Here is a 27,748-nt window from a genome sequence, read left to right as displayed (position 1 = left end):
TTTGATAATTATTTGTTCAGCGTTGGACTTTATACATTTGATTGGAATTGTAACATTCGTAATAAATCCGTAGCTCGTCTTACTTATGAACCAAAGTATTCACTTGTTTGCAGTTATTTGCAAGTTTCGGTGGTGAAAATGAGTAATACTACGGGTGTTTTTTGCAGAAGCTCTGTGCTAGTTTTAATTATTTTCATTTCCTGTTTGACAGGTGAGCTTTACTAATACTAACAAATACCTACCTAGCTAATTTATTTAATTTTCGAAGTTGGATCTGTGGAAAATACTGCATTATACTCGTAGATATAGCAACTCATTAGAATGGAATTAAAAAAAAAAAAAAAAAACCGTGAGCAAGTACATAGCAATAATTAGTAGTTTAAAAAAATAAAAAATTACAAAAATCAAAGAATAGGAATTCTAACATAATAATCTTTTTTAGCGCTTCTCACAAGGAGGTGCTGAAACGGTCAACGATGTGAGATACTCTCATCTACTGGGCAAAATAAAAGCTATCGTGTACCAGTGTACCTATACTTAGTTGTAAAATGCTTTAGAAATTCATTCTATGAGTATTTTTTTTCTCCATCAATGATACTAATGTAATAAACTCGGAGATATTTGAAATCTAAAAATTTGAGATGTTCGGCAAAAGTGATCCACTGACAATTTCCATTTTATTGTGACCCACCTGATTCGAATTTTTTAAAAAATTAGTCTCTTTTGTGTTTTGTAATGATTATACTCGTAATTCACGGGTGTAAAGGTTTATTTTAACAAAAGGTTATCTACTTATTACGGAATGAACATATTTGATAGGTAGTACTTAATTAAAAATAAGTAGAACAATAAGATAAAATAAACCAAAATACCTACATATAGGCCATACAGCAATACAAAATTCCGAAGTTCAATACAGACATTGATTTCCATTTAAATCATGCAAACCAATCATGATTAACAAACGAATGCGTCAATTTAAAAAGTCGTGGTCGAGCGGTCTACATAATTTATTTACATGTGAAGAAGAAAAATGATTATTTTTGCATAGTTTCCAGCGGTACCTATTAAATGATTGTAGAGACACCTATCTGATTTTTATGGGATCAGATCCCGACATGATCTGATTCGATCTTATTGCATAATTTCAGAGTTTTGATTAGAGCAGATCTGTTCAGACCTGATTGGATTCAGTTCAGGAAATTAGAAAATTTTTTCAAGTTTTTATAGTTACTTACATCGTGAAGAAAAAATTATTTTTTGTATTTTTTAAAAAGAAAATATTTCGTGATTTTGTCTAAAAAAAATGTTCGATTAAAAAAACAATAATTACTACTCATCAATTTTTCAAATAAAAATAAGGAATTCGCTGCTTCTACCATCCCAAAAATTTTTCAAGAAGCGTTGACAAGCGCTAAAAGGCAAAGCCTCTTCCTAAGCTTCTTTTTGGCTATCAATCTGTGCAACTCATTTTATTTTTTCATGAGTAAAGATACATAAATAGGTATTTATGGTTTTTTTCTTTTAATTTTTTTTCAGTTTCGTACTCTTTGCCTACTACAGGATTAGATGAATCAAAGGACCTGATATCAAACAATACCGAGTAAGTAAGCAGATATATTTATGTTGTGGTTATTCTTCAGTCTTTTTTTGAAGTTTTGGAGAGGGGTCAGAACCCCCCCCCACCAATGGTTTTGAGAACGCACAAATCGGTTTGAATTTCAAACATGAGGTTAAAATAATTATATGCATGATCTAGGATTCACTTTCACCGATATTGGTTCACTTTGATCAAAAAATTATACTCAATGAAAAAGTTGAGAAATCGCCTTCAGAACATCTTTTTTGAGTTTTTTTAAATTTTCAAAGCGGTCTAAAAATGAACTTTATATTCTGGAATTTTAGTTAACGTGGGTTTTAGAGCATACTCCTTCGATCTAGTTTGGTTTCGCTCAATAGAGGTTCCCTTGTAAGGAACGAATAGACGAAATCGACTCAAATTTTGGATTTATAGCTTGAAACGACATCGCAATCCATACACGAAAAAGTGCTCTAGAAGTTGATTTTTTTTCGGGAACCAAAAACACGCGCTGCCAAAATGAAGGTACTATGTGTCCCATTCAGAAAAGTGCAATTTTGAAATTTTTCCTCTGCACAATGGGGGGTGGACCCTCAAAAATGTGATTTTGGGGACATGGTCGGAACCACAAAAACTCGACGGGGTTGTGTTAAGGGACTTCTCCCAATGCCAAATATGTGATTTGTTTTCGTGACACCCTGCACAACTGCATATTATGGCACTTTGAATGCGATTTTTATGCATTTTTGGCCAATTTCGATGATAAAACGGCTCTAATGACCAAAGTATGGCCTGGAACCAACGGATTCTTGGACGTGTGTTAAACGGGGATATTTGAAGCCCAACTAAGCAAAAACGGTGAAAAAAATACTTGCACAACGCGATTTTATGCGCACTAATAGGTTTGTCAGCTACCCCCCACCACCAGAATTCAACAATGCATTATCTATCCGATAATATCGATGCGACCTATCAAAATGGTACAAAATTTCGCGCTGAACTCTAAAATCGCAAGCATTTTTCATTTCCACCCCCGCATGATGGCGTTTTGCCCCCCCCCAAACTAAATCCAACTAGGTACATAATATAATATTGAACACATTTTGCAAATTTCGCGTTGATGGCGAGGATTTATGTGTACGCAATCAGAATGAATCTCATATTCGTTATTTGGGAATATTTCAGCTTCAAAAATCGCATTCAAAGTGCCATAATATGCAGTTGTGCAGGGTGTCACGAAAACAAATCACATATTTGGCATTGGGAGAAGTCCCTTAACACAACCCCGTCGAGTTTTTGTGGTTCCGACCATGTCCCCAAAATCACATTTTTGAGGGTCCACCCCCCATTGTGCAGAGGAAAAATTTCAAAATTGCACTTTTCTGAATGGGACACATAGTACCTTCATTTTGGCAGCGCGTTTTTTTGGTTCCCGAAAAAAAAATACAAAATCAACTTCTAGAGCACTTTTTCGTGTATGGATTGTGGTCTAATAATTTAGTAGAAAACTGCACTTTCCGTTCCAAAATTTTTCAATGTTGATTTTAAGACCCCTTCTTCAAAATTTTGATTGAAAAAAAAAATAAAATAAGTGAGAACACTGAATACTGACGAGCTAGTATTTTCTTTTTTTTATTATAGCGGTTCTTGTGTAAGACTTTCTTCAACACCGTCCAAATTTGTCAAATATAAATGCAATGGCGAATATTCGGAAGATTGTACATTTGGCAAACTGGTTCCTGAACATACCGTAGTCAAAATTTTGTGCAATCCTGGCTATTATTCATTAAACGATGACGGCAGCAATGAAACCACATCAGTCTGCATTGAAAAAAAATGGATTCCTGCAAACGTTAGATGTCACAGTAAGCAACATTTTTTTCCCCAAGAAAAATCACTGAAATGATAAAATATCCTTAATACTTAAATTTTTATGATTACCTATCTAGAAACGTGTGACAGACTATATTCCAATCATATGAATATCAATCTTGAGTGCTTTCACGGAAACAGATCAATTCCATGTGAAGAAAATTCGTTGACAACTGGCACAACAGTTCGCTCGTCTTGCAAATGTGCACACAAATACGAAAAGTCCAAGAGACCCTACCAAGAAATTCACTGCGGAGAAGATGGAAAATGGGATGCTGCGCTGATTCCTTGCATTTCAGGTACCTACCCTTATCTACTACAAAATGTCACATTCAGTGGTAACACGTAATGAATTCTAACTTGTAGGTTGTGAGAAAAGATCAACAAACAATCCTCCTTTCGACGCACCGTGGCACGTTACAATCGTATATGCTGACGATAAAGTTAAAGATAAAGAAATCAAACCTAAATGTGCTGGTACCATCATAAGTCCTAGGTTAATTCTAACAGGTAAGCGAATACTTATTATGCATGCTGAAATACAGAATAATCCAAGTACCTAACAAGAGCATGATGTTTAAGCGAACGCTTCTCTGTTTTCTGAAAAATTAATCTCATCGTATTTACATTGGTTCATTTTGCTAAAAAAAAAATAAAACTTTTCCAAAATTGGCGACCAGATCAAAAAAAAATCAAGTTTTCTACAAACGAAATGCAGCTACGGGATCTTGATTGAAAACAATTTTGATTATAAAAACATCAAAAAGATACCTAGCAAAAAAAAGGTCAAAAAATTGAACTTCGAATTTTTTTTCTCGCCTTTCATGGACTGATCTACTTATGAAAAACGGTGAAAGATTTCATAAACTAGGTACCAAGCTCTGGAGAATTCTTCAATCAACTACCTACCTAATAAAAAGAAAATTGGCCAAGAGCCAGATTTTAAAATTACCTACCAACTCACGAAGTCATATGAGGAAATTTTTGGTGGGAGACTTTCTCTGAATTTGGTCGAAATCAACTGTGCATGTTTTATTTCTTTTGATGAACTCGGATTCCTCCATTACCTACATTATTTTCTATGTCTATAGTGGAATCCTGCGTCCATCACGACATTTCTAATGAATTCAAAGGAGATGCGAATGCTTCAAAATATGCGGTTTCAGTGACTGAGTTCCCTCTATATCAACGAGTACATGAGGTAGAGTATAAGAAATTAAAAATTTCCAAGTAACTTCAATGAAAATCTTTAGATATAGTCCGGCATATGACAATAGGAGTAATTGCACCCCCCCCCCCCGACGATCCTCCGGGACAACTTTTTTCTTAAAGGAGACATCCTAAGGAACATTTTAAAGCAAACTTGCCAAAAAAAAGTTGGCCTTACTTAATGGCGGCCACTTTGATTGACAGGTCAGCCGAAATCGCAGATTTTGCGTTTTAACATAGGACATGCACGAACTTTTTCAAACTTTACAAAGGTAGATCGAAAAATCATGCAAAAATTTATCACCTGACAAAATTTCAAGTGCTAAAGTGCGTTTTTCGATTTTTGGTGAATTTTTGAAAATCCAATTTATGCCAAAAATGAGGGAAAAAATCAAAATTTTACCAAATTGACCAAGAAAGCTAAAATTTGGGATATACCCTATTTTCGACATGGCAAATCGATTGGCAACGGTTTCAACCCGTTTTGAGCAGTTCTGGAGCCTCCAGCAGATTTTTGAAATTCGAAATTCCCACAAAATTCCATTAAAATTGGAGTTGTAAAGCAAAAATTTATTATAAAAAATAATTTTAATAAGCTACGAAGTACTGCAGGTGAATTTCAAGTCGTTTTGGATCCTCCAGCGACTTTTTGAAAATTCCTGAAGCCTCCAGCAGATTTTTGAAACTTTAAATTTTCACAAAATTTCATCAAATGGAGATGGAGAGCTGAAATTTACTCTACACTCCAATTTTAACATCCTCTGAAGACGACTTCAGAAGGGTTCAAGTCATTTTAGGGCCTCCAGCGACTTTTTTTGAAAATTACTGGAGCCTCTAGTAGATTCTTGAAACTTGAAATTTCCCCAATATCAATTTATCAAGTGGAGTTGGCAAGCAGAAAATTACTTCGCAGACTACATGGTGGTTTCAAATGGTTTTGAAGCTTCCAGCTACTTTTAGGAAATTTCAATAAAAAACGTCATACAACCTTGTAAAAAGTTGCTGGAAGCTCCAAAAGGACTTGAAATTCACCAGCAGTTAACTTCGTAGCGTATTGAAATTAGTTTGCAGAATGAATTTCTACTCTCCATCTTGGTTTGATGAAATTTTGGAGAAATTTCAGGTTTCAAAAATCTACTGGAGGCTCCAGTAATTTTCAAAAAAGTCGTTGGAGGCCCTAAAATGACTTGAAATCAACCAGAAATCGTTATCAGAGGGTGTTAAAATTGGAGTGTAGAGTAAATTTCAGCTTTCCATCTCCATTTGATGAAATTTTGTGAAAGAGTCGTTTTTTCTCAGAAATTGCCAACAATTCTCTCTTTTGTGTCAAAAATTGTCAAAAGGTCTTCTTTTATTTACAAAAAGTTGCAGAATAGTGTCGCTTTTTCGACAAAAAAAAATTGGAAAAATTTCATTTTTTGCCAGTAATTTCCAATTTTTTTTAAAATTTACTTTTTTAAATGAAAATAATGTTCTAGCTTGTTTTTGGAGGCTCTAAAAGGGCTTGAAATCCGCCAGAAGTCGTCTTCAGAGGGTGTTAAAATTGGAGTGTAGAGTAAATTTCAGCTTTCCATCTTCATTTGATGAAATTTTGTGAAAATTTAAAGTTTCAAGCATCTGCTGGAGGCTTTACGACTTTTCAAAAAGTCGCTGGAGGCTCCAAAACGACTTGAAATTTACCTGCAGTACTTCGTAGCGTATTGAAATTAGTTTTTAGAATACATTTTAGCTTTACAACTCCAATTTGATGGCATTTTGTGGGAATTTCGAGTTTCAAAAATCTGCTGGAGGCTCCAGAACTGCTCAAAATGGGTTGAAACCGTTTTCGATCGATTTGGCATGTTGAAAATAGGGTATATTCCAAATTTCAGCTTTCTTGGTCAATTTGGTAAAATTTTGATTTTTTCCCTCATTTTTGGCCTAAATTCGATTTACAAAAATTCACCAAAAATCGAAAAACGCACTTTAGCACTTGAAATTTTGACAGGTGATAAACTTTTGCATGATCTTTCGATCTACCTTTGTAAAGTTTGAAAAAGTTCGTGCAAGTCCTATGTTGAAACGCAAAATCTGCGATTTCGGCTGACCTATCATTCAAAGTGGCCGCCATCGCGCCATTTTGTAAGTAAGCCCAACTTTTTTTTGGCAAGTTTGCTTTAAAATGTTCCTTAAGATGTCTCCTTTAAGAAAAAAGTTTTCCCGGTGGATCGGCGGGGGGGGGGGTGCAATTACTCCTATTGTCATATGCCGGACTAATACATAAATGTACAGGGTGCCCAGAAATATCAAGCACCCCTAAGAAAGTTTTTCATTAAAAATATAGGTTGGCAACGTGAAATAGATGCATATGATTGGTGGAATGTTATCTCTCCAGTCCAACAACCAATCATGTGCTATTATTATTATCATGCACTGTGACCAACCAAAGTATTTTAGTAGAAAACTTTCTTAGGGGTGCTCGATATTTCTGGGCACCCTGTAAGTATAGGTATCTATTACTTATTCTCTTGCTGTTTTTAGTAGGGACCAGTTTTATGTAGATATTTATATTGCAGGCTTTTTAGATGAAAAAAGGGCAAATGAAATCGATATACTATTAAATTGTTGCAGATCGCTGAATTTCGGTATTTTAACCAAACTAAATTCATCCACAAAGTGAATCGCATTTACACGCCGATGATTCTAGTTTTGAAAGAAAAAATAGTTTTCGATGCGTTCGTTTCACCAGCTTATATTCAATGGGACAGTCCAAGTAGGATGGATATGCGGAATGGAACAGTAAAGGTGACTGGTGAACCGCTATTTTGATTTTAAACTAATAAGGGAAGCCTCCCCCCCCCCATGATAATCTCCGATTGGAACACGAAACAGGCTTGTGGAGAGCTCTATTTGGTCGGCTCAGATCAGAGCATTCGGTGGATCCAATTTGATCTAATTAGAGCAAAGTTTTGATCGAATTACTTAGGATGACCCAATCAGATGCAGTTTCTCTCACAGGAATTAATCAATATTGAGATACACTCGTCACCCCCCCCACCCCGTTCCTCCACTTCACCTCAATAACGCTAGTGAGAGATAAATTTCAAACTGAATCTAAACACTTTTCAAATCTAGAATATAGAATACCTACGTACAAAATACCTACTTAGAACTTATTGCATTGCATAAATTCAATTTTCAGATATCCGAAGTGAACACAGAAGTATCACGGCGTTTCAGTTTCTTCGGTACTTCTACTTGGAAATATCCTGAGATGATGGATATTTTCCTGGGAACACCGACCTCCAAGAGCGTCAATTTCTCCAGCCACAACGCGTGTAAAGAAAGATGGGCGTATCCATTTTTCGCCTCCATTTTTGGACCTTTTTTAGCCTTAGCAAATGAAAATCAAGACATCAAAGACACCGTTTTGTACGATGAAAATCTAATGTGCCTAGAGTATGAGAATGATTTCAACTACGTTCTTGGAAGTGGCGTAATAGTTGAAGAAAACAACTGTCATTTTATTCGAGGAATCATGGGTCCTGCGATATCCGTATCGAAATTTATTACAAACATTGATGAAGTTATAGGTAAAGATAAAGAAGCATCTACAGTCTGTGACGATTCGGTTACTCTGAAATCACCAAAGCAAAATGAAATCAGGAAATTCTGGTGTGAAATGAGAAATCGTGTAAAAAAATCAATGCAAACCGCTGGAAAAAATTCCGAAACACGGGTAAAAATTGCTGGATCTATGGATATAGCTGACTATGTGGGCTGGATTAAAAAGATACGCGATGAGGTCGAGACTCAATAATTCATGTAGGTACCTACTTAAATTAGAAGACTTTCAATGTAAAATAAATCAATAGGATATGATTAAGATCTCAGATACCTACCTACATATCTTATGTTTTAGTATTTGATACGATTTGTGAGTGAATTTCATCCACCAATCCACATTGTTTGTATAATAAAGAAAGTTAGAATACTCAAGTACCTATTTCATTAAGCTATACCTACCTACTGAAAGAAATCAAAAGGTATCTATAGATATCGGCATAAAATCAGACTAAGATATCCTCTTTTTTCTTAAAGTTATATATTTTTACTTCTAGAATTTTCTTGAAACTTCATCGTCAATAGTGTCAATACGTTAGAAATGAACCCTTAAATGGCAACACCGCTTTATTTGTGTCATTTATGGTTCGTGGTGTGTACTCGTATTTTGCACCAATAGCACAAGCTGTGCGGTGTGCGGTTATGATTGGGAAATCCGTACAGTCTTCGAGAAGTCTACGAACTCGGATTATTCGTTAATCATTTTTATACCTGCGACGTGCAAGGACACTAGTTCAAGACTTGATATTACGACATCAAATTAACCATCTTACCTAAGTACCAACTTCATGATCAACGTCGACCACGCGTTATTGCAATTTGCGAACTAACTACATACAACATTATTTATCTTATGTTAGTGTCTTCGATCGTGTGAGAGCAATGATCGCGATTTCAACTTGGAGCATGTGAGGCGGAGAGGGGAAGTATGGAAGAGTAGTTTTCTGAGCGATGGATTTGTTCCTCTTCTTATTTGATGGAAGTTGAGTACGTTGATTTTCAAAGATTGATGAGAGGAGATGCAAAGAAATCAAATAAGATCTTGACAAATTTTCGTATCAATTTTGTTGAGAATGAAATTGGATAGAAAATATAATGATGCCAATGCCATTTTGGGAGCCCCTAACTCCGCAATCAGATGACTCACTGTCACTGGGCTGAAATTCATTTCGATGAAGCTAATATCATTGGGTCATTCCATGTCAAATCAGTCTTGTATCAGGTTTAGGTCTTCGAATTCAGCTCAAAATTTTTTTATGGGTTCCTCACATTCAGAAAGAAGGGAAATATCTGTCATTTCTCCCTCTCACCACCATATGGAACGTCAATCCTTTTTTCATTTCGGATACTGACTTAAGCAATGCCCTCAATGCTGCCTTCCATTTCCTGAAAATTAAAAAAATAATTTTTTTCAATTTTCCGGAAATTCGGAGAACCAATGGGGGAGGCATTGAAGGGACCGATTCAAAAATACGGGTCTCATTCATATTATTTACCACCCCCAAAAATCAAATAAGCCATAAGTACCTATGTTACACGATTTTTTTCAATTTTTGAACCAATGAGGGCGTTATAGAAGAGTCGAATCAAGAAAATGAGTTGATATTTGCATTCAGCGCTCTCTAAAACGTATAAAACGATACGTCACACGATATTTCACATTTTTCTAATATTTTGACCAAAATTTTGGGGCCCCGTACTTCCCATGGATTTGCAAATTAAACCACGAAAAGTTGATTGTTGTAAATACCATAAAAATGTATCATTTCTGGATATTTTTTTTCAAATTTTTAAATTGTAGCTCCAAAATTTGAAATACTTTTGAAAATTCAGCTTTCAAAAAAGTAAAATTTTGAACTTTTGAAATTCTAGAAAATATTTTTGAATTTACTCTAAATTATAAATCTCCCCAGAATAATCGCAGTGGCAATAGGCATTCGCCTCACCCTGTAAGGGTACCACAAAAATGCGATTTCCAATGTCCTGTAAAGGACAAGGAACCACGACGACGAATTCAAGTCCAAAGTTGAGTATTACGAGGAAAAATGTCAACTAGGAAGTGAAAGAAACAAAATTTCACTTCACTTTTCTCAATAATTCAATATAATAGTCCGGCATATGACAATAGGAGTAATTGCACCCCCCCCCCCCGCCGATCCTCCGGGACAACATTTTTCTTAAAGGGGACATCCTAAGGAACATTTTAAAGTAAAGTTGCCAAAAAAAAAGTTGGCCTTACTTACAAAATGGCGGCCATTTTGATTTTCAGGTCAGCCGAAATCGCAGATTTTGCTTTTTAACATAGGACTTGCACAAACTTTTTCAAACTTTACAAAGGTAGATCGAAAGATCATGCAAAAATTTATCACCTGTCCAAATTTCAAGTACTAAAGTGCGTTTTTCGATTTTTGGTGAATTTTTGAAAATCGAATTTAGGCCAAAAATGAGGGAAAAAATCAAAATTTTACCAAATTGACCAAGAAAGCTGAAATTTGGGATATACCCTATTTTCGACATGCCAAATCGATTGGAAACGGTTTCAACCCGTTTTGAGCAGTTCTGGAGCCTTCAGCAGATTTTTGAAACTCGAAATTCCCACAAAATTCCATCAAATTGGAGTTGTAAAGCAAAAATTCATTCTAAAAACTAATTTCAATACGCTACGAAGTACTGCAGGTGAATTTCAAATTGTTTTGGAGCCTCCAGCAACTTTTTGAAAATTCCTGAAGCCTCCAGCAGATTTTTGAAACTTTAAATTTTCACATAATTTCATCAAATAGAGATGGAAAGCTGACATATTTACTCTACACTCCAATTTTAACACCCTCTGAAAACGACTTCTGGTGGATTTCAAGTCATTTTAGAGCCTCCAGCGACTTTTTTGAAAATTACTGGAGCCTCCAGTAGATTTTTGAAACTTGAAATTTCCCCAAAATGTTATCAAACCAAGATGGAGAGTCGAAATTCATTCTGCAAACTAATTTCAATACGCTACGAAGTTGACTGCTGGTGGATTTCAAGTTGTTTTAAAAGCCTCCAGCAACTTTTTGAAAGGTTGTATGACGTTTTTTTGGAAAATTGAAATTTCCTAAAAGTAGCTGGAAGCTTTAAAACCATTTGAAACCACCATGTAGTCTGCGAAGTAAATTTCAGCTTGCTAACTCCATTTTTTGATAAATTAATGTTGGGGAAATTTCAAGTTTCAAAAATCTACTGGAGGCTCCAGTAATTTTCAAAAAAGTCGCTGGAGGCTCTGAAATGACTTGAAATCCACCAGAAGTCGTTTTCAGAGGGTGTTAAAATTGGAGTGTAGAGTAAATATGTCAGCTTTCCATCTCTATTTGATGAAATTTTGTGAAAATTTAAAGTTTCAAAAATCTGCTGGAGGCTTCAGGAATTTTCAAAAAGTTGCTGGAGGCTCCAAAACAACTTGAAATTCACCTGCAGTACTTCGTAGCGCATTGAAATTAGTTTTTAGAATGAATTTTTGCTTTACAACTCCAATTTGATGGAATTTTGTGGGAATTTCGAGTTTCAAAAATCTGTTGAAGGCTCCAGAACTGCTCAAAACGGGTTGAAACCGTTTCCAATCGATTTGGCATGTCGAAAATAGGGTATATCCCAAATTTCAGCTTTCTTGGTCAATTTGGTAAAATTTTGATTTTTTTCCCTCATTTTTGGCCTAAATTCGATTTTCAAAAATTCACCAAAAATCGAAAAACGCACTTTAGTACTTGAAATTTGGACAGGTGATAAATTTTTGCATGATCTTTCGATCTACTTATGTAAAGTTTGAAAAAGTTTGTGCAAGTCCTATGTTAAAAAGCAAAATCTGCGATTTCGGCTGACCTGAAAATCAAAATGGCCGCCATTTTGTAAGTAAGGCCAACTTTTTTTTGGCAACTTTGCATTAAAATGTTCCTTAGGATATCCCCTTTAAGAAAAATGTTGTCCCGGAGAATCGGCCGGGGGGGGGATGTAATTACTCCTATTGTCATATGCCGGACTATAATGGTTTTAAGAGGACGAATGATAACAGATTTTCGTTATTTCCTAACGAGAGGAGCATATTAAAAAATTCTTAGTTAAATCGGAGGATCTAAACCTGGACAGGCTGATTTGAAATGGAATGACTCACATTGCTACTCGTATTTCAGAAAAATTGAAAATGGACCAACCTTTTTATCAATCAATGTTTTTGATAAGTATTAAAAAAAAAAGGAGAAAAATAAAATGGGTAAAAAATGGTAAATTTTCAATTTCTCTAAAATTTTTTGGGTTGATATTAGATTCGATGTTAATTTTAAGACCGATGGATTACGAGTCTATTTTTTAACAAAAAAATCACAAAACAGAAAAAATTGATGATCGGGTTAAAATTAAAAATAACACATTGATGGTGTAGTTGGGCGTCTTTTATGATAATACGTTGTGAAAAAAAAAAATTCGACCAAAATTGTGTACGAGTATTTCAAAAATTCCATCGAAGACGGTACCTATTAAGTAACTATATGTACGAGTATGTACAAGGTAGGTACGTACTCGTACATATAATCGTCCAAAAAAGATGACAGAATAAAAAAAAAAAAAAAAAAAATGATAAATACCGAAAATGTTTTACCACGTGCGAACGCTTTATTCAGATATCATATTTTTATTGCGTACAACGTACCTAAACTAGGTATAGTTACGAAATACTTGATGTGAAATTTTACAGAAGGGAAGATTATTCGCATTATAAAATAAAATGCTATAAAACTTTCAAAATTATGAACATGTTTAATTTAAATGTTCACTAGTACTCGTTAGTCGTTATTTTTGAACAGTTTTTTCTTCAAAAAAAAAAAAAAAAAAAAAAAAAACGGTAAGTAAATCCATTTTAAGGATAAAATAATTGTTGAATAGGAAAATTAGGGTTTGAAAACTTTTTATGTGAAAATATTCACTGAAATCTTGAAACGTACGATTGAATAACATTTTCTGACGTTTTACAACGTTTCTAGAACAATTTTAGCACCAAACCAACATCTATTTTCTCAATTTCGGTCAAAATTGATTCTTTATTAACGTAATTGTAGTTTATTTTAACTAGAAAAATAACGTTTTTACGAGATAATACGAGTAACATGAAATTCTAGCCTAATTTTACAGCATGTTCGGGAGAATACTCATTTTACAATCAGTGATGGTGTCATGCATGATATCGGTTTTCTTCTCCGAGCATTTTACAAGTGCTGAACGATGCATCATCAGCATATGTGATCCATCGTGTGAAATTCAGCTCCGCACTTCAGAATCAAATGATACTAATCCATATTGCAATACATGCGTGTGTAGAGATAACGATCCCGATGGAACTCCCGAAGTTTCGAATTGAATTGAATGCAAAGTAATTTGTATTAAAAAAATGGGTATTTTTAATAAAATTTCAGTGTTAATGAATAAAGTGCACTTATAATTATACTAGGAGAATTTAGAGATATTTTAAAACCAATTTTATTTGTGGAATTCAACGATCTGAACGATGTGTTTCTCCTACATAAAAATATCGAATGAAAACATTCTGCAACACCGTACAACAAGTTGCAGTTTTGACGAACGAAGGCATCTCATACGCAAACATGTAAATGAAGTACAAGTTAACGTTAGGTAGGTACTTTCAAACCAGCTTATTAAATTAATTACTCACTAAGTAAGTACCAGACCTGAACTGTATTTAGAGTAATTATCGCAATTAAACAGACAATGAAAAATAATATTCTGCACAATCCGCGCTTCCACACCTTCGAAGACGAATGAAAAAAATCAATATCCTCATTTTTCTAAAAAAAAATCTTGTGTTCCTATAGTTTTTAGTTATTCAAGAGATGCTTCAATCATTACTTTTAAAAAACAAAAAAAAATTTAATAACACAGGTGAGAAAACCAAATAATGTTGTTTTGAGCAGTGAGCTTCAAATTAGTGGTTCATCCAGCGGTTCAGCTGACTTGATAACCGAGAAAGTCTGTATTATTAGATCATAATTAGGCATATTTTGAAACCACATCGAACAGCAAGCTAAGTACCAATCTACTATTTATATTGTTTGATTATAAACAGAATGGTTAGCCCTATTTTTCGTTCAGAAGCATAAAATTAAAATTAAAATCACGATAGCTACATCTCCTCTATAATATATCCTATTTTTAGCAAAAAAATTCTGAAAACACATTCTGAGAAAAAAAATCGTCAGTTCTACGAAAAACGTAGCCAGACTCATTTTCAAATTCACAATCTACTCGTAACAATGATACAACGGAGTGATTAAGCTTAAGCAAAGCATCGTTGAACATATTATAATGAAAATAATGGTACATCTAATCAGTTTTTGATTACGACTGCGTCAAATATAATTGAAATAATTGCAAAAAAATACATCGTATTGTGCACATGAAAAAAAAAAGTTGAGAAACAAGGGACAGGACCTTCGTATATTCGAACCGCAGACTGTCAAAAAAAAAAAAAAAAAAACTGGTTCTTTTTTAATTTATTATTTAAATTTTCGGTAAGTACAGTTTACAGTTCGTATCATATAGTAAAGGTTGTTCAGTTTTATATAAATTTTTAGGAATTAATGATTTTTCAGAATTTACTCTTTTTAAAAAAAAAAAAAAAAAAAAGTAAGTAGGTATCACTTACACATATCATCTTACGGAACGAGATGGTTTTTATTTTATAACTACAATGTAAACCGGTAGTAGAATAATTTACGATCTGATAAGCAATCATTAGGTAATTAAATTACCTCTTTTGTTTACATTAACGAGAGTCATCTAATGCACACCTTTGGGTACGTAAATTATGACCTTACGGAACTATTCATTGGACAGAATGTCGTGCTGTATTTCAAGGCAAATCGAGACATTTCAATGGAAATGGGTACAAGAATTGGAACACAGATTACTGTTGGATGCTCGTGGTCCAAAATTAAATCTTTTATTTACGAACGTACCTATCATAAATTTGTCAAACATTCTTCAAAACACGTTCGCATCTCTTCAATGTCACGTATTCCAAAAATTTAAAAAAAAAAAAAAAAACAATAGTAAATCAACATTTTAACAAGTCGATTATCGTAAAACTTTAGTAAAATCAGCTGAAAAATAACAAAAATATTTGTCATTCGTGTAATTTTCATTTCCACTACTGTAAAACACGTCATCCGAGCTCACACAACTTCACATCACCCAAGTTAGCTACTCGATGCTGAAAAGTAGCTCACACAATCAGTCTGTGAGAGCTAGATGCAATATAAAGGTAATCAAACCGAACGAAAGTATTATTTTATTACCTTATGCTAGTAGTAGTACATTATAAACGTGGGGCAAAGATGGAATATTATGTACCTATCATATTAGCACGGTGGATTTCGTTATTTTAGTTACCCATTGCCTATGGTGATGTTCGAGAACTGAGAAGAGGAATAAATTAAAAAATAAGCCATCTAAAGATCCAGCCACTCTAAGAATTATTAGTACCTAAATAACTATTATTAAACCGGTTTCGATAAAAGTAACGAGTCCGAGTGCTAGTCTATGAGCGAAAGAGTAGCAATTTCTCCATTCTCATGGCATATTTTTAATAGAGGTACACTCGTACTCGATAAAAATATCATTGAAATTGTCATTGTTATTAATTAATACTCATCAGTACTTATCTTCAGGGTAATAAATGCGCGTTGAATTAAAGTGTAAATATCCGTAGACTTTCGAGTACCTATTCGTACTTCAGATTAATTGTAGACCAACGTAGGTTGTACTGTACCTATTTATGTATAGTATTCATTAGGGTTCGTCTTCCTTGAGATTTTCTTACTTGTCATCATACCTAGTAATTGAACGTACCTATTTAGGGAACCTTTGTACGTAGATATCTGTATTGGAAACAATCCATCAAAACAAAGAAAATCATCGACCAGGTGTGAAAAATAAAAATAAATAAATTAATAATACCGATAATTGAAAATTTTTTTCGGACGTCTCTATGAAACTGCCCAGCAACAACTCGAGAACCAAAGTTATTAGAAATAATAACCTATCAACAACAGTATGACCTGTGTTCTGTATAGAATCATTTCGGTAATTGCTTTGAGGGATGATGAACTGTTTCAAAATGTCATAGGCGATCATTAATTATCTTCAATAGAAGGAATAGACGAGGAAGAAGAGACGAGAAAACAAGAAAATAATAAACAATGAAAACGGGCGGTATATACCGGTTCGAAAGGTATTTTTCCTGCGTCATTGGTTTGTTTGAAATAATGAAAATGTCTTTCCTCGTAGTACACAGACAGGTGAGTAGTTTCGGAAAATACCATTACGATCTTCTACTCGACTCTTGCTGCTGGTGCATGTGTAGATTCGTGTTTAGAAAACATTCTGCATTACAGCTATATGGAAACCTAACCGGATTTTGGATACTTTCCAAAACAAACTGATGAAAGAATCTTCGCTGTACTCTGAACTGAATCATGTGTACAGGTGTTCCATATTCGAGCACGTTTAATCCAATAAAAAAGTCGATGAATTTCATGAAAAAAAGTGCGATAAATTATCTTATGTATGTACTTTGTTAAGTAATTAAATTTACCCATCCGTAAGCTACACGCGCGTTTATTGCGGTTTTAAGAATTAACAATGGAAATGGGCTCGTGCTAATGATATCCATTTTGAAGACTTTATTAGTATTATGCAAATTATCCTTGTAAGTAGGTATATTTTGCACGGTTTTGATAAGGTTTTCGTGACTATGCGATACCATAAGGTGGCAAAAAAAAAGGTGTAGGATGGGTTAGTTGGAATTTTCGTGATTGATGGGATGAGGTGAACACGATGAAGACATTATTTCGTGAGAAAATCATCCGGAAATGTCGAATACCTACCTGATCATTTGGTTATGGTTATCCACCTCATGTACATTATTTTACGATGCACAGTGATATGTAAAAATAGAGAAATACTGAATTTTTTAATTTTTGAATAAAAAAAATTAAGTGGGAAGTTGATTCAGTTTAGTCAAGATCATTCCCCAAGACACGTGTTATTAAACCGAGAGCAACTAGAAGACAGGTTAATTGGAAAATTGGTAGGTACTTGAAATTTTTGGGTCAAATAGTGAAGGTCGTCTAGGTTCCGAGAATGAAAAAAAAAACGATCGTATTCTTAATTTTTGGAACGTATTGAAGTAGAGTCTAGAAAGCAACTTGGTCTGATTCTTCAATTATTAATTTTTTAGAAAAAGTACAACCCCCTCCCCCCAGTTTTCTCAGAGGACATAATACCAATAAGAGCAGTGGGAATCAAGGTAGGATGGGACCGAAAAAATTGGGGTAAATTCTAACCCAGCATTCTCAAAAAACATATCATTCGATATGTCACATGACTTCGACAATATTTTTAAGGCTCTTGAGTTTGAAAAATACACGAGTAGTTCCAGGATGGGCGTGGAAGAGGTCGAATCGAAAAAATAAGGCCGTATTCGTGTTTAGAACCTTTGAAAACATATTATTCGATACATCGCACGACTCTAACTATTTTTCAACTTTGGTCCCAAATTTTGGGGAGACTCTTTTCCTTAATCTAAAGTGCCTAAATGGTGAAGATATTTCAAAACAACATCAAAAATTAGGTAGGTAACTAGGTTTAGGTACATCGATGGTGATTTTTAGGAAATTTTAAATTACATTCACACTCACAGCGCCATTTTGAAGTCGAAATTTCAATTTGAAAAGTCAATTTTCGACTATGAAAAAATTATAGAATACCTTAATATTATAAAGGCTAAATTTTTTACTCGTTTTAGTTCGGTGAACTAAGAAATATTAGGGATAAAAATGGAGCCTACCATTTCTGCTCCTCGGAATGGGGGTGGGGCAAAACGATGATGTTTTAAGGGAACAATTAGAGGAATCTGCTTTTGACTTGAACGAGAATTAAATTTTCCGAAAGAGCATGGTCTCAAAAACCTCATAACCGAAATTTCAGCAGATGCTCACACGTTTTCGATTTTTGGTGATTTTTTGAAAATATGAAAATATGACTTTTTGCAATTCGCGTTTCATATTCTTCTTCAAATGTAACAGCCTACTTTTTTTCAGTAAAAATGATGAAAATCATTTCTGAAGCCAATATCGATTGCCCCAAATTGAATTTCGGCGTGTCAAGTCATTTTGAAACTTCCAACAATGCAACAATGTCTATTTTCACAGAAAGCCAAAAAAATCCAAAAATTTTCTGTTTGTGGAGAAGTTTTTGAAAATAGCACGAGTGATGGTGGTTCAACAAAATTCAACCACTCGCATTCAAATTTCAGCATCTCCAGTTATTCTGGAGCTTCCAACGCAAATTTCGATTTCTCCTGCAGGATTTTCGATTCTTTTCAGAAGAGGAAGTAGATGATCTGTAGATGCTAAAAATGGAATTCTAGAGATCTTTCGATTCTTAGCAACCCAAATTAATCTCCCCGCTTTTTGAAAAAATTCAAAAATTCATGGAAAAGTCAAAAATTGCACTGGAGGCTTGAAAATAGGAATATTTGGTTTTGAAGAGGTCGATAAGTATTACTTTTTTAGTGGATCAAGTGTGTTTTATATTTTCATTAAAAAAATTAGTTAATTTTGAAAACTCGTCAATTTTGAATTTTCAATAAATCAATTTGGAAAACTGAAAGTTTAATTACGTAGGTTCCAAAAATTCTTCGTTTATGCAATTCAATTGATTTGACTTGAATGAAATGCATCATAGAATGATTTTCTCATGATGACTTCAGACAATATTAAAGCTTTTTTATTCTTTTTCTGTACTTTCAATAGGTCTTCTCAGCCATTGTTTAGGCAGTTTATGCTAAATTTTTGACAAAATTTCCTCGCAATTGCATCACTAATAATTAATGAGATTCGAGCAAAACCTACTGAACATAAAATTACGTAGAACGTCGTTAAACATATTAAAATGTCAAAACCATTTTTAATAGCATTAAAATCGTTTAAAACCAACAAAAATCCAGAAATTTTATCAAAAGCTAGCAGAATTTGCAAAAAATGGTTTAGAACGTTTTCAAAACTTGTTGAAAATTACTAAAAGAAATAAAAAACAAAATAAATTAAAATTACAAAAAAAAATCAATGAAACTTCAGAAAAATTTAGCAATACTTAGGTACTTAATTAAGCAAAAATTGCGTAGAACATCGCGAAAAAATGTTTAAAAAACATTAAAACACTTCAAACGTATTAAAATCGTTCAAAGTTTCAAAAAATGATGAAATTTCAGAATAAATTTGTATAAAAAATGGTGACATGTTAATTAAAGATCATTGAAAATGGTAAGCCTGGTCTATATCCAGCAAAAAATGTTGTAAATTAATGTCATTTGAAAAACATTTCGACTAAATTTTCTGCAGTTTATTTTTCAAAAAGTGGTCAAACTGATCAAAAATCATAAGTTTTTAATTAGGTATTTTTCATGATTTTATTGCTTTTTTTTGGGTGTATTTTTAGATCGTTCGTTTTAAAAATATTTTCACATCATTTTTTGGTCATTTTCATTGATTTTAACGCTTTTCAAGTTTTTTTTTGTGTTATTTTCAACGTGTTTATTAATTTTTTTGTAAATTTTTCCAAATTTTGATGAAATTTGATTGGTTTTTGGTAGTTTTAAATGATTTTTATACTTTTCAATGAATTTTCACATCATTTCAGAATATTTCAACAACGTTTTATGGCATTTTCGATGAAACTTTGGGCATCAGTTTTTGTTATTATTTTCATACGAGTTATATTTTTGAGTTTTTATATCGTTTTAGTAGGTTTTTAACCCCATTTCATGCCATTTTCACTATATTTGTATTTTGATAAGTTTCACTAGAATTTTACAAATTTTTAGCAATTTAACATGATTTTGATGTTTCTAAAATTGGATTAATCTAATTTTCCTAATTTTTCAACAGACATCTGCAAATTTTTTTGCCAAATTTTGTACAAATTTCATTCATCAGTTTTTCGTATTTTTCAATCTTTTATTTAATGTTTTCATCTATTCGTGTACTGAATTTAGACAAAATTATCAACTTCTAGTAATTTTTAATGATTTCAATGTTTTTTTTTTGTATTTTTTTGCCATTTGAACATAAAATTACTAAAAATTTCCAAAAATTAATAAAATTTCATAAAACGTTAATTTCATCAATTTTTGAAATTTTTTAGTGATTATTACTTTTTTTTGTTTTTTTTTCTGTTCTAATTTCTTTTTCACGTTTCCACGATGTTTCATGCAAATTTTCGACGATTTAAATTGTTTTTGATAATATTTTCATGTTTTCACACCATCTTGATAAATTTTCAACTACACATGTTGTGTAATTTTGGCTCACTTTTGTAGGACTTTACTGGAATTTCGTTAAATTTTGGTAATTTGAAATATGCAATTACGTTTTTTTCTAAAAGTGTTTTTACATCAATTTTCAAAGGTTTTGACGATATTTTGTGAAATTTTCACTGAATTTCAACGAATTTCGCTAAAATGTCACTGCCCACTTCCAAAATTGTGGCGAAAGCAACACACATGTTGCAGATAGGCTTTGATTAGTTCACTAGTTCCCTTTAAAACACATTCAAATTTTCGAAAATGAATGTAAAATGACTTTTATAAGGTCAACGACCTTTGGAGAAATTTCCAAATTTAGAAATCCTGTTGTGTCGAAAAACATAATATTATTAGGTATATTAGAAGAAAAACAAAGATGGTCTCTCCAAGGACAAGTTCGACCTCACGTAAAATACGAGTAGGTAGAGGTACCTACTCAAATTAGTAAACTTTTGAAAAATTGGGTTCCATCAGTTAAATTTTCAATAGCTTAATTATTTTTTTGTAGCTACCTGCTTGGAAAATTAGAGAAAATTTGAAATTGACTAGTTCAGTAGGTACAAAAAATTTATACAAAATCTTTATTTTGAATTTAATTTTTAAAAATAATAAAATAAAAATAAAACGAAAAATGTTTTTTGAATGAGGAAATATATTCAACTGCGTAGGTGCCACCTGATTCATAATTAAGTATTACAAAATAGCATTCATATGGTAAAAAAAATGAGCTTCGACTCTAAACTTCGAATGGAAAATTTTATACCAATTTTTCAATCAATTTGGCAAATTTTGGCATCTTTTTCTTTTCTCACCCTCACTTCACCAAATAGTAACCAAGGAAAATTTTGAGTGAGCAACACTGCAACAAAACTCCATTTGAAACGACCACCATCGCTAGTAAGTATACGAACCAAAAAACATGAGAACATTCCATCAAAACCAGAAATACAATCAACTCTGAGAGCTCGAGATGTCGAAACACATCGAACACATTTACAAGTAGGTATAGGTACTTATGAAAAAGGAAAACAATGCTGGACATGGACAGGGGTACCTATAGGTATAAATGTAGAAGTACATGGCACGCGGTAAATATCACACATATCAGTCAAGAACTTGAAATATTTTCGTACGAAAGCCTTCAAATTGTTGTCACTGTAATTTTAAAATTTTACCAGTTACATGTCCAAACTCATTCATTTTCATTTCCCATGTAGTACCTCTACCTATACTACGTAGGTACATGTCTACATAATTTACGAATTTATCGGCAACAATTAAAACAATAAGGTACACATTATGGGTACCTATACTACTTATAATGAGAACAGGTTGAACAAATGAACTTGCCAGCTTCCATATTGGCTTTGAACGATCACTATAGGTACGAGTAAGTGTAACATAGCCCATATTACCTACAGCAATAATAAAACATATAAAATACTGGATGCTGACTTTGTGTGTTTTTTTACGTACTCACTGCATACGTAGGTAGGTTCTCATACAGTAGATAGGTACCTACACTTGATTTAGACATTTTTTTTTTTTTTTTTTGGTGACACGTTATCCAATATAAATGCCATACCAAACCCCGCACCGTGCATCAACCATAGGTATACGAGTAAGCTTACAGCCAGAGCAGGTTTTCTCCTTTAATTTTAACGCAATAATCTCGACAACTTGTATTTGAATGTGAAATTGTGTTGGGATTTTTTTCCTCTCTTTCTCTCTGTGTGTGGATCGATACCCTATAATATGATTCCTACTTCCATCCAACAACACATCTGTGTAGAACTCGGTAGATGTATATTCGCAATAAAAAAAATAAAGAAGCGATAAGTAGGTAGTACCGCGAGTAGGTAGGTAGAGTATAATATTCAGGTTGCATCTCTTAAACTATGTCACTGATGAAACTGAAAGTGCTCTATGTACATATAGGTCTGTAAGTTTATACGCCATGAGTGTAATAACAGTACATTCTTGTATCGTCTGCTGGACAATGTTAAGAAAATAGAACAAGTGCCCGGCGTGATATTCCATTATCAGGGCGATAAAAAAATCATCAACACTTCGTAGAACTCATTATAAGATTGAATTAAGTAAATATGCTCATTTTACTCTGTAGCAAAAATATAATATATCTACGAACTACGATTATTTTTAACCACCAGAGCATCTACCTACCTGTTTATTTAGAACAGTGAAATCCTACTTTAATATTTCTACGTATGTATACTTGCGAGAAGTCGAGTCATTAGAACAAAAATACCTGAGTGCAAATCGCACCCACCTCCTTCCTCTTCCCTTCCCATTGGGCAATTAATGTAGAAAATTACGTTCAATTTGACTCTTCAGCATAAAATTGTCAGTTCAACGACATACCATTCCATTTTTATTATTTTTCCACTGATGTTGTATAGTTCAAAACATACCTACAATTCTTCGAAGTTTCTTGACTTTGAACAATCAGGATGGATATTTTAATAAACTGAAAAGGTGTTCAACCCTTAACACCCAGAAAATTCTAGAAGTGCACAAAAAAATGCTTCTGATTTTTTGAATAGTAGGGTCATTCCACGTCAATTGGACCAAGAAGTGGTAGGGGGGTTCGGCGATTTTTTTGAGATTTTTCCTGTGGAAAGACCTTCCGAAGGGATGGCCGATGGCGCAAATCGCAGCCCTGCAGCTCATTTTTAAAGGCAGCCAGGGGGTGTCAAAGTTTTCAGTGAACCTGAAATATCACCCATTTCAGCAGTGAATTACTCGATAACCGCGATACCTGCCAAAATGGAACATTTTCCCATAGTTAGAGATTTTGAAAGGCTTTTTGATGATACCATAAAAATCAGTGTTGCCACTTTTTTTTGTACAAAAAATTAGCTCAAAAAGTTTCGAAACGTAGTTTTTATACCGTTCCGACTCTCAAAAATTCTGAAAAAATATATTATGGACAATTTTTTATGTTGAACAACATATTAAAAAATTGGGATGGTAACATGTTGCAAAGTTGATTTTAAAAAATTGAAAATTTGCGAAAAAATGCGATTTTTTGATTTGAAACATGAAAAAAAGTTTTGATAGGTGAAGTTAGCCCATTTGACGCCTATTTTTATACGTATCTGTTGAAAAAGTTGGAAAAATCCTTTCACTCAATAAAATGAAGTCATCACAAAAAAATCAAAATTCAAAAAAATTCAATTTTCAATTTCAAACATCAAAAAAAGTTTAAATTTATTCAGTTGTCTTATTTTGACCTCTTTCTGACGTATTTCATGTAAAATTTGATGAAAATTACACTCACAACAACAAAATAAAAATTTGTTCATTTTTTGAATCTTTTCGAATTTTGATTTTTTTGTGATGAGTTCATTTCATCGAGTGAAAGGGGTTTTTCAACTTTTTCAACAGATACGTAAAAACAGGGGTCAAATGGGTCAACTTTGACATAGTGTAGATGGCCCGCATCGGCTTAGGTGATTCCTATGATAGGTATCAGCTATAGGGATGCAAATTATACCTACTCATTATATTATAGGGAAACGTTATAGACACTGGACCTGCGGAGTAAGACAACCAACTGGCAGCCATCTTGCCAAAAAAATCTGTGTAGAGCCAATTTCTCCCGCTGAGTGCTCTTGGCTGCGTGCTCTTGGCTGCGCTGCTGTCGATTTCTTGAACAAACTACATGCAAAATACAGCGCAGCCAAGAGCACTCAGTGGGAGAAATTGGCTCTACACAAAACTCACTACCGTCCCTTTCCCCCGTTGCCTGCGGATTGAAGTACAGCGCAGCCAAGAGCACTCAGCGGGATAAATTATCCCTACACAAACTTTCTTTACCGTTTCCATTCCCCTTGGCCTGCAGTTGGTTGTCTTACTCCGCAGGTCCAGTGTCTATAGGAAACGTGTTAACTATTTAGTGAGTTAGAAATGTACAAAACTCTGTATTCATGCAAATGATGTCACAGGCGGTCAACCCTTCTCATTTAGTTGAGTTCTTTATTAGACAAGGGTTGACAGCCCCCGCGACATTTATGGCTCGAGATAGGAAAATAAGATCATTATTTATCAAAATTTATTGTAAAGAATGCTCGCTTTTTGGCAGGTCGCGGAATCCCTTTGAAATATACCGATGCCGCGAGCATTTCCTACCCCTTTTTACCACATGATCAGGAGGAGGATCCTATTTCACCCTTTTTTCTATAAATTGAATTGTTTTAGCGCCAAAAAGCACTTGGCTCCTGAACCTGCAGTAGATAGGTACCTTGTCGCAAACGTCTGTATCGGTGTGATTTTATCATATAATTTCTTACCCGAGAGTAGAAATTATTCACAGTAGTGATGATGAAAATCATGGTCTACCCTTTTAATTTACGCCACTCTGGTCAGTGGTTAATTCATTGTTAATTTGGTCATGGATTCGATGATCATTAATTTGTATCTTTTTGGCAATGTACCCTGAACCAGTCAGGTACACTGTGCAAAGAATTAAAGTGCACCTCTTTTAGTTAAGTTCCATCGATGCATTTGGTATTAGTAAGGCCCCAGATAGAGATGGAAAACTTGTATAGTTTGGTAAGTAAGTTTGAAATAACTTACTCATATCTAATTAATTTAACAATAGTGATTAATTAGAGTAGATGGGCAAGTATACCATAGCATGAGGGCATGGGTACTTGGTCAATTAACTTATTTAAATATCTTTCAAATGGAGTTAGACTACATTACATCTTGTTCTCTTTGGCTCAACTTATTTTTACTCATCAAAGTTATATTTGTTATCGATAATTTAGTTGTACACAAGTGTTACTTTATGGTACTTTGAGGTAAAAATGTTCTATCTCTGCCTTAAAACGGCTCTTAGGCGACCATTAATGTTTGATAAAAGATTAGATGCTGTCTTTGTAAATTACGTTTTAATAAAATGATCTTACCTAATTTGTTTTGGTGTTAGAATATATTTCTCTCGTCACTACATAATAACTGCATATATCAGTCTGCTGAAGTTTATATGGAAAAATCTCACCACTATAGGAAGGAATTCTGACCTATATCAATATGGCATTTCGGCTAGATTTGACTATATCAACTTCATCTATCAAAACTTTTTTTCATGTTTTAAATCAAAAAATCGCATTTTTTAGCAAACTTTCAATTTTTTTAAATCAACTTTGCAACATGTTACCATCTCAATTTTTTAATATGTTGTTCAACATGAAAAGTTGTCCATAATATATTTTTTTCAGAATTTTTGAGAGTCGGAACGATATGAAAACTACGTTTCAAAACTTTTTGAGCTAATTTTTTGTACCAAGAAAAGTGGCAACACTGATTTTTATATCATCAAAAAGCCTATCAAAACATCTAACTATGGTAAAATGTTCCATTTTGGTAGGTATCGCGGTTATCGAGTAATTCACTGCTGAAATGGATGATATTTTAGGTTCACTGAAAACTTTGACACCCCCTGGCTGCCTTTAAAAATGGGCTAGAGGGCTGCGATTTGCGGAAAAATTTCAAAAAAATCGCCGAACCCCCTACCATTTCTTGGTCTAATTGACGTGGAATGACCCAGGATTTACATCAAGACTTGGTATATTGTTTTTATCGAAACATCAGTCTATTTCTTCATCAAATAACGAGTTTTGTACACTTTTTCACCACAATTTTGGCTCAAAATGATCATTTTTGGAGGAAAATGACAATTTGGGGTAGAGGAGTGGTCATTTTGGCAAAAAATGATCATTTTTTAGAAAAATGATTTCATTTGACAAAAAGTGACAATTTTGGCTAAAAATGACTATTTTTGACAAAAAAAAAATAACAATTTTGGCAAAAAATGAACATTGTTTAAAAAAATGATTTCTTTTGGCAATTATTTGACTATTTTGGAGATAAATCTCAATTTTTGGCAAATACGTAAATGTCTATTTTGGCAACAATGAGCTGTTGGAAAAAAAATGAAGATTTTCTAGGAAAATTACATTTTTTGAAGAAGGAAAAAAAAACATAATATTCTAATTTTCATTGAATAAAATAAGACGTTGGCACTGCAGATTTCTCTGTGAGATAAGCAAGCCTTTTTTGGTCACTTATTCTTTGGAGGTACGCCAATTCTCAAAAGTTATAAGTTCATAGCTTTTTGTACCCCCTACTCAGCCCAAACATTAAAAAAAATGATTTTCGCGTTTACGAAGACTTCTTTTTGTTTCAAAATTGCCAAACAAAAAGTCCTGGTTTTTTGCCAAATTTTTTCACACAATTCTGGTTCATTTGCCAAACTTTCTCTAGTCAAAAAGTGTCAATTCGGGGGGGGGGGAATGTCAAAAAGCATCAATTTTTCGTAAAATAGTCAAAAATTGCCCATATGAAGTGTTATTACCTACATCGGAAATGATTTACGATTACGTTCAATTCATAATCAGAATTTAATCGTCGAAAAAAAAATCCAATTAAAAACAATCAACGATTCTCAAATTTCATGTTGAAAGGTACCTAGTCCACGTTGATTAATAATAACGTCAAATTTTCGTAATTACTTCTTTGGTAATTTCCAAAACAGAATTTACCAGTTGTGTTATTCTAGGAAAATTACGCTGCTTTTCTAACGCAAATATAAGTATTTTTTTCTACATCGATTCAAATTCGATGCAGGTATTGTGTGATTAAGCATTCTTTTATATTCATTTAGTAAGTACGCGAGTACTTGTACACGAATATCTGGGTAATTAATTCAATGGTTACATCGTATAAGCCAGATAAACTGTTTATAATAATTATTCACAAGTAGTACTCAGAATTAAGTAAGTAGATACCTATTTATCTAATAAGATAGGTACAAGGTAAAAATGTATTAGAGGAAAATTGAAAGAAAATTATTGGAAGAGCAAAAAATGTAAATTACGACCGATATTACAGGTAACTTTAGTTTTTACTCACAATAGAATTTTTTGGCCAATTTTTCCTATGCTGAATGCAACTGGATAAAAGTTCTACGTCCGTAAGACACCCCTCCCCTCCGCTAAATTTTGGAAACTAAGACTCAAACCAATTGTAAGTAAAAGTACTGAGCTTAGTAATGATTT

General features: G+C 33.4%; 2 protein-coding genes across 2 annotated transcripts in view; one reads left to right on the top strand and one right to left on the bottom strand.

Annotated features, from left to right (window-relative positions):
- Positions 1 to 27,748, bottom strand: part of LOC135839489 (long-chain fatty acid transport protein 1-like) — a 67,512-nt gene that overhangs the window by 37,632 nt on the left and 2,132 nt on the right. The window lies entirely within an intron of this gene.
- Positions 54 to 8,638, top strand: LOC135839488 (uncharacterized). The gene is made up of 8 exons (XM_065355540.1): positions 54 to 211; positions 1,540 to 1,603; positions 3,221 to 3,444; positions 3,529 to 3,750; positions 3,818 to 3,961; positions 4,543 to 4,652; positions 7,271 to 7,444; positions 7,842 to 8,638. The coding sequence occupies exons 1-8, from the start codon at positions 139 to 141 to the stop codon at positions 8,457 to 8,459; spliced, it is 1,629 nt and encodes a 542-aa protein (XP_065211612.1). The 5' UTR covers positions 54 to 138; the 3' UTR covers positions 8,460 to 8,638.

This window comes from Planococcus citri, chromosome 3 (assembly GCF_950023065.1).
Source record: "Planococcus citri chromosome 3, ihPlaCitr1.1, whole genome shotgun sequence".
NCBI lineage: Eukaryota > Metazoa > Arthropoda > Insecta > Hemiptera > Pseudococcidae > Planococcus > Planococcus citri.
This window is presented reverse-complemented; position numbering and strand designations above follow the sequence as displayed.

Bases quoted from the DNA above. Each gene is read 5' to 3' on its own strand.
- LOC135839488 (XM_065355540.1), top strand. From the start codon at position 139: ATGAGTAATACTACGGGTGTTTTTTGCAGAAGCTCTGTGCTAGTTTTA. The intron at 212-1,539 runs GTGAGCTTTACT...ATTTTTTTTCAG, and splicing joins TTTCATTTCCTGTTTGACAG to TTTCGTACTCTTTGCCTACT. The intron at 3,962-4,542 runs GTAAGCGAATAC...CTATGTCTATAG, and splicing joins TCCTAGGTTAATTCTAACAG to TGGAATCCTGCGTCCATCAC.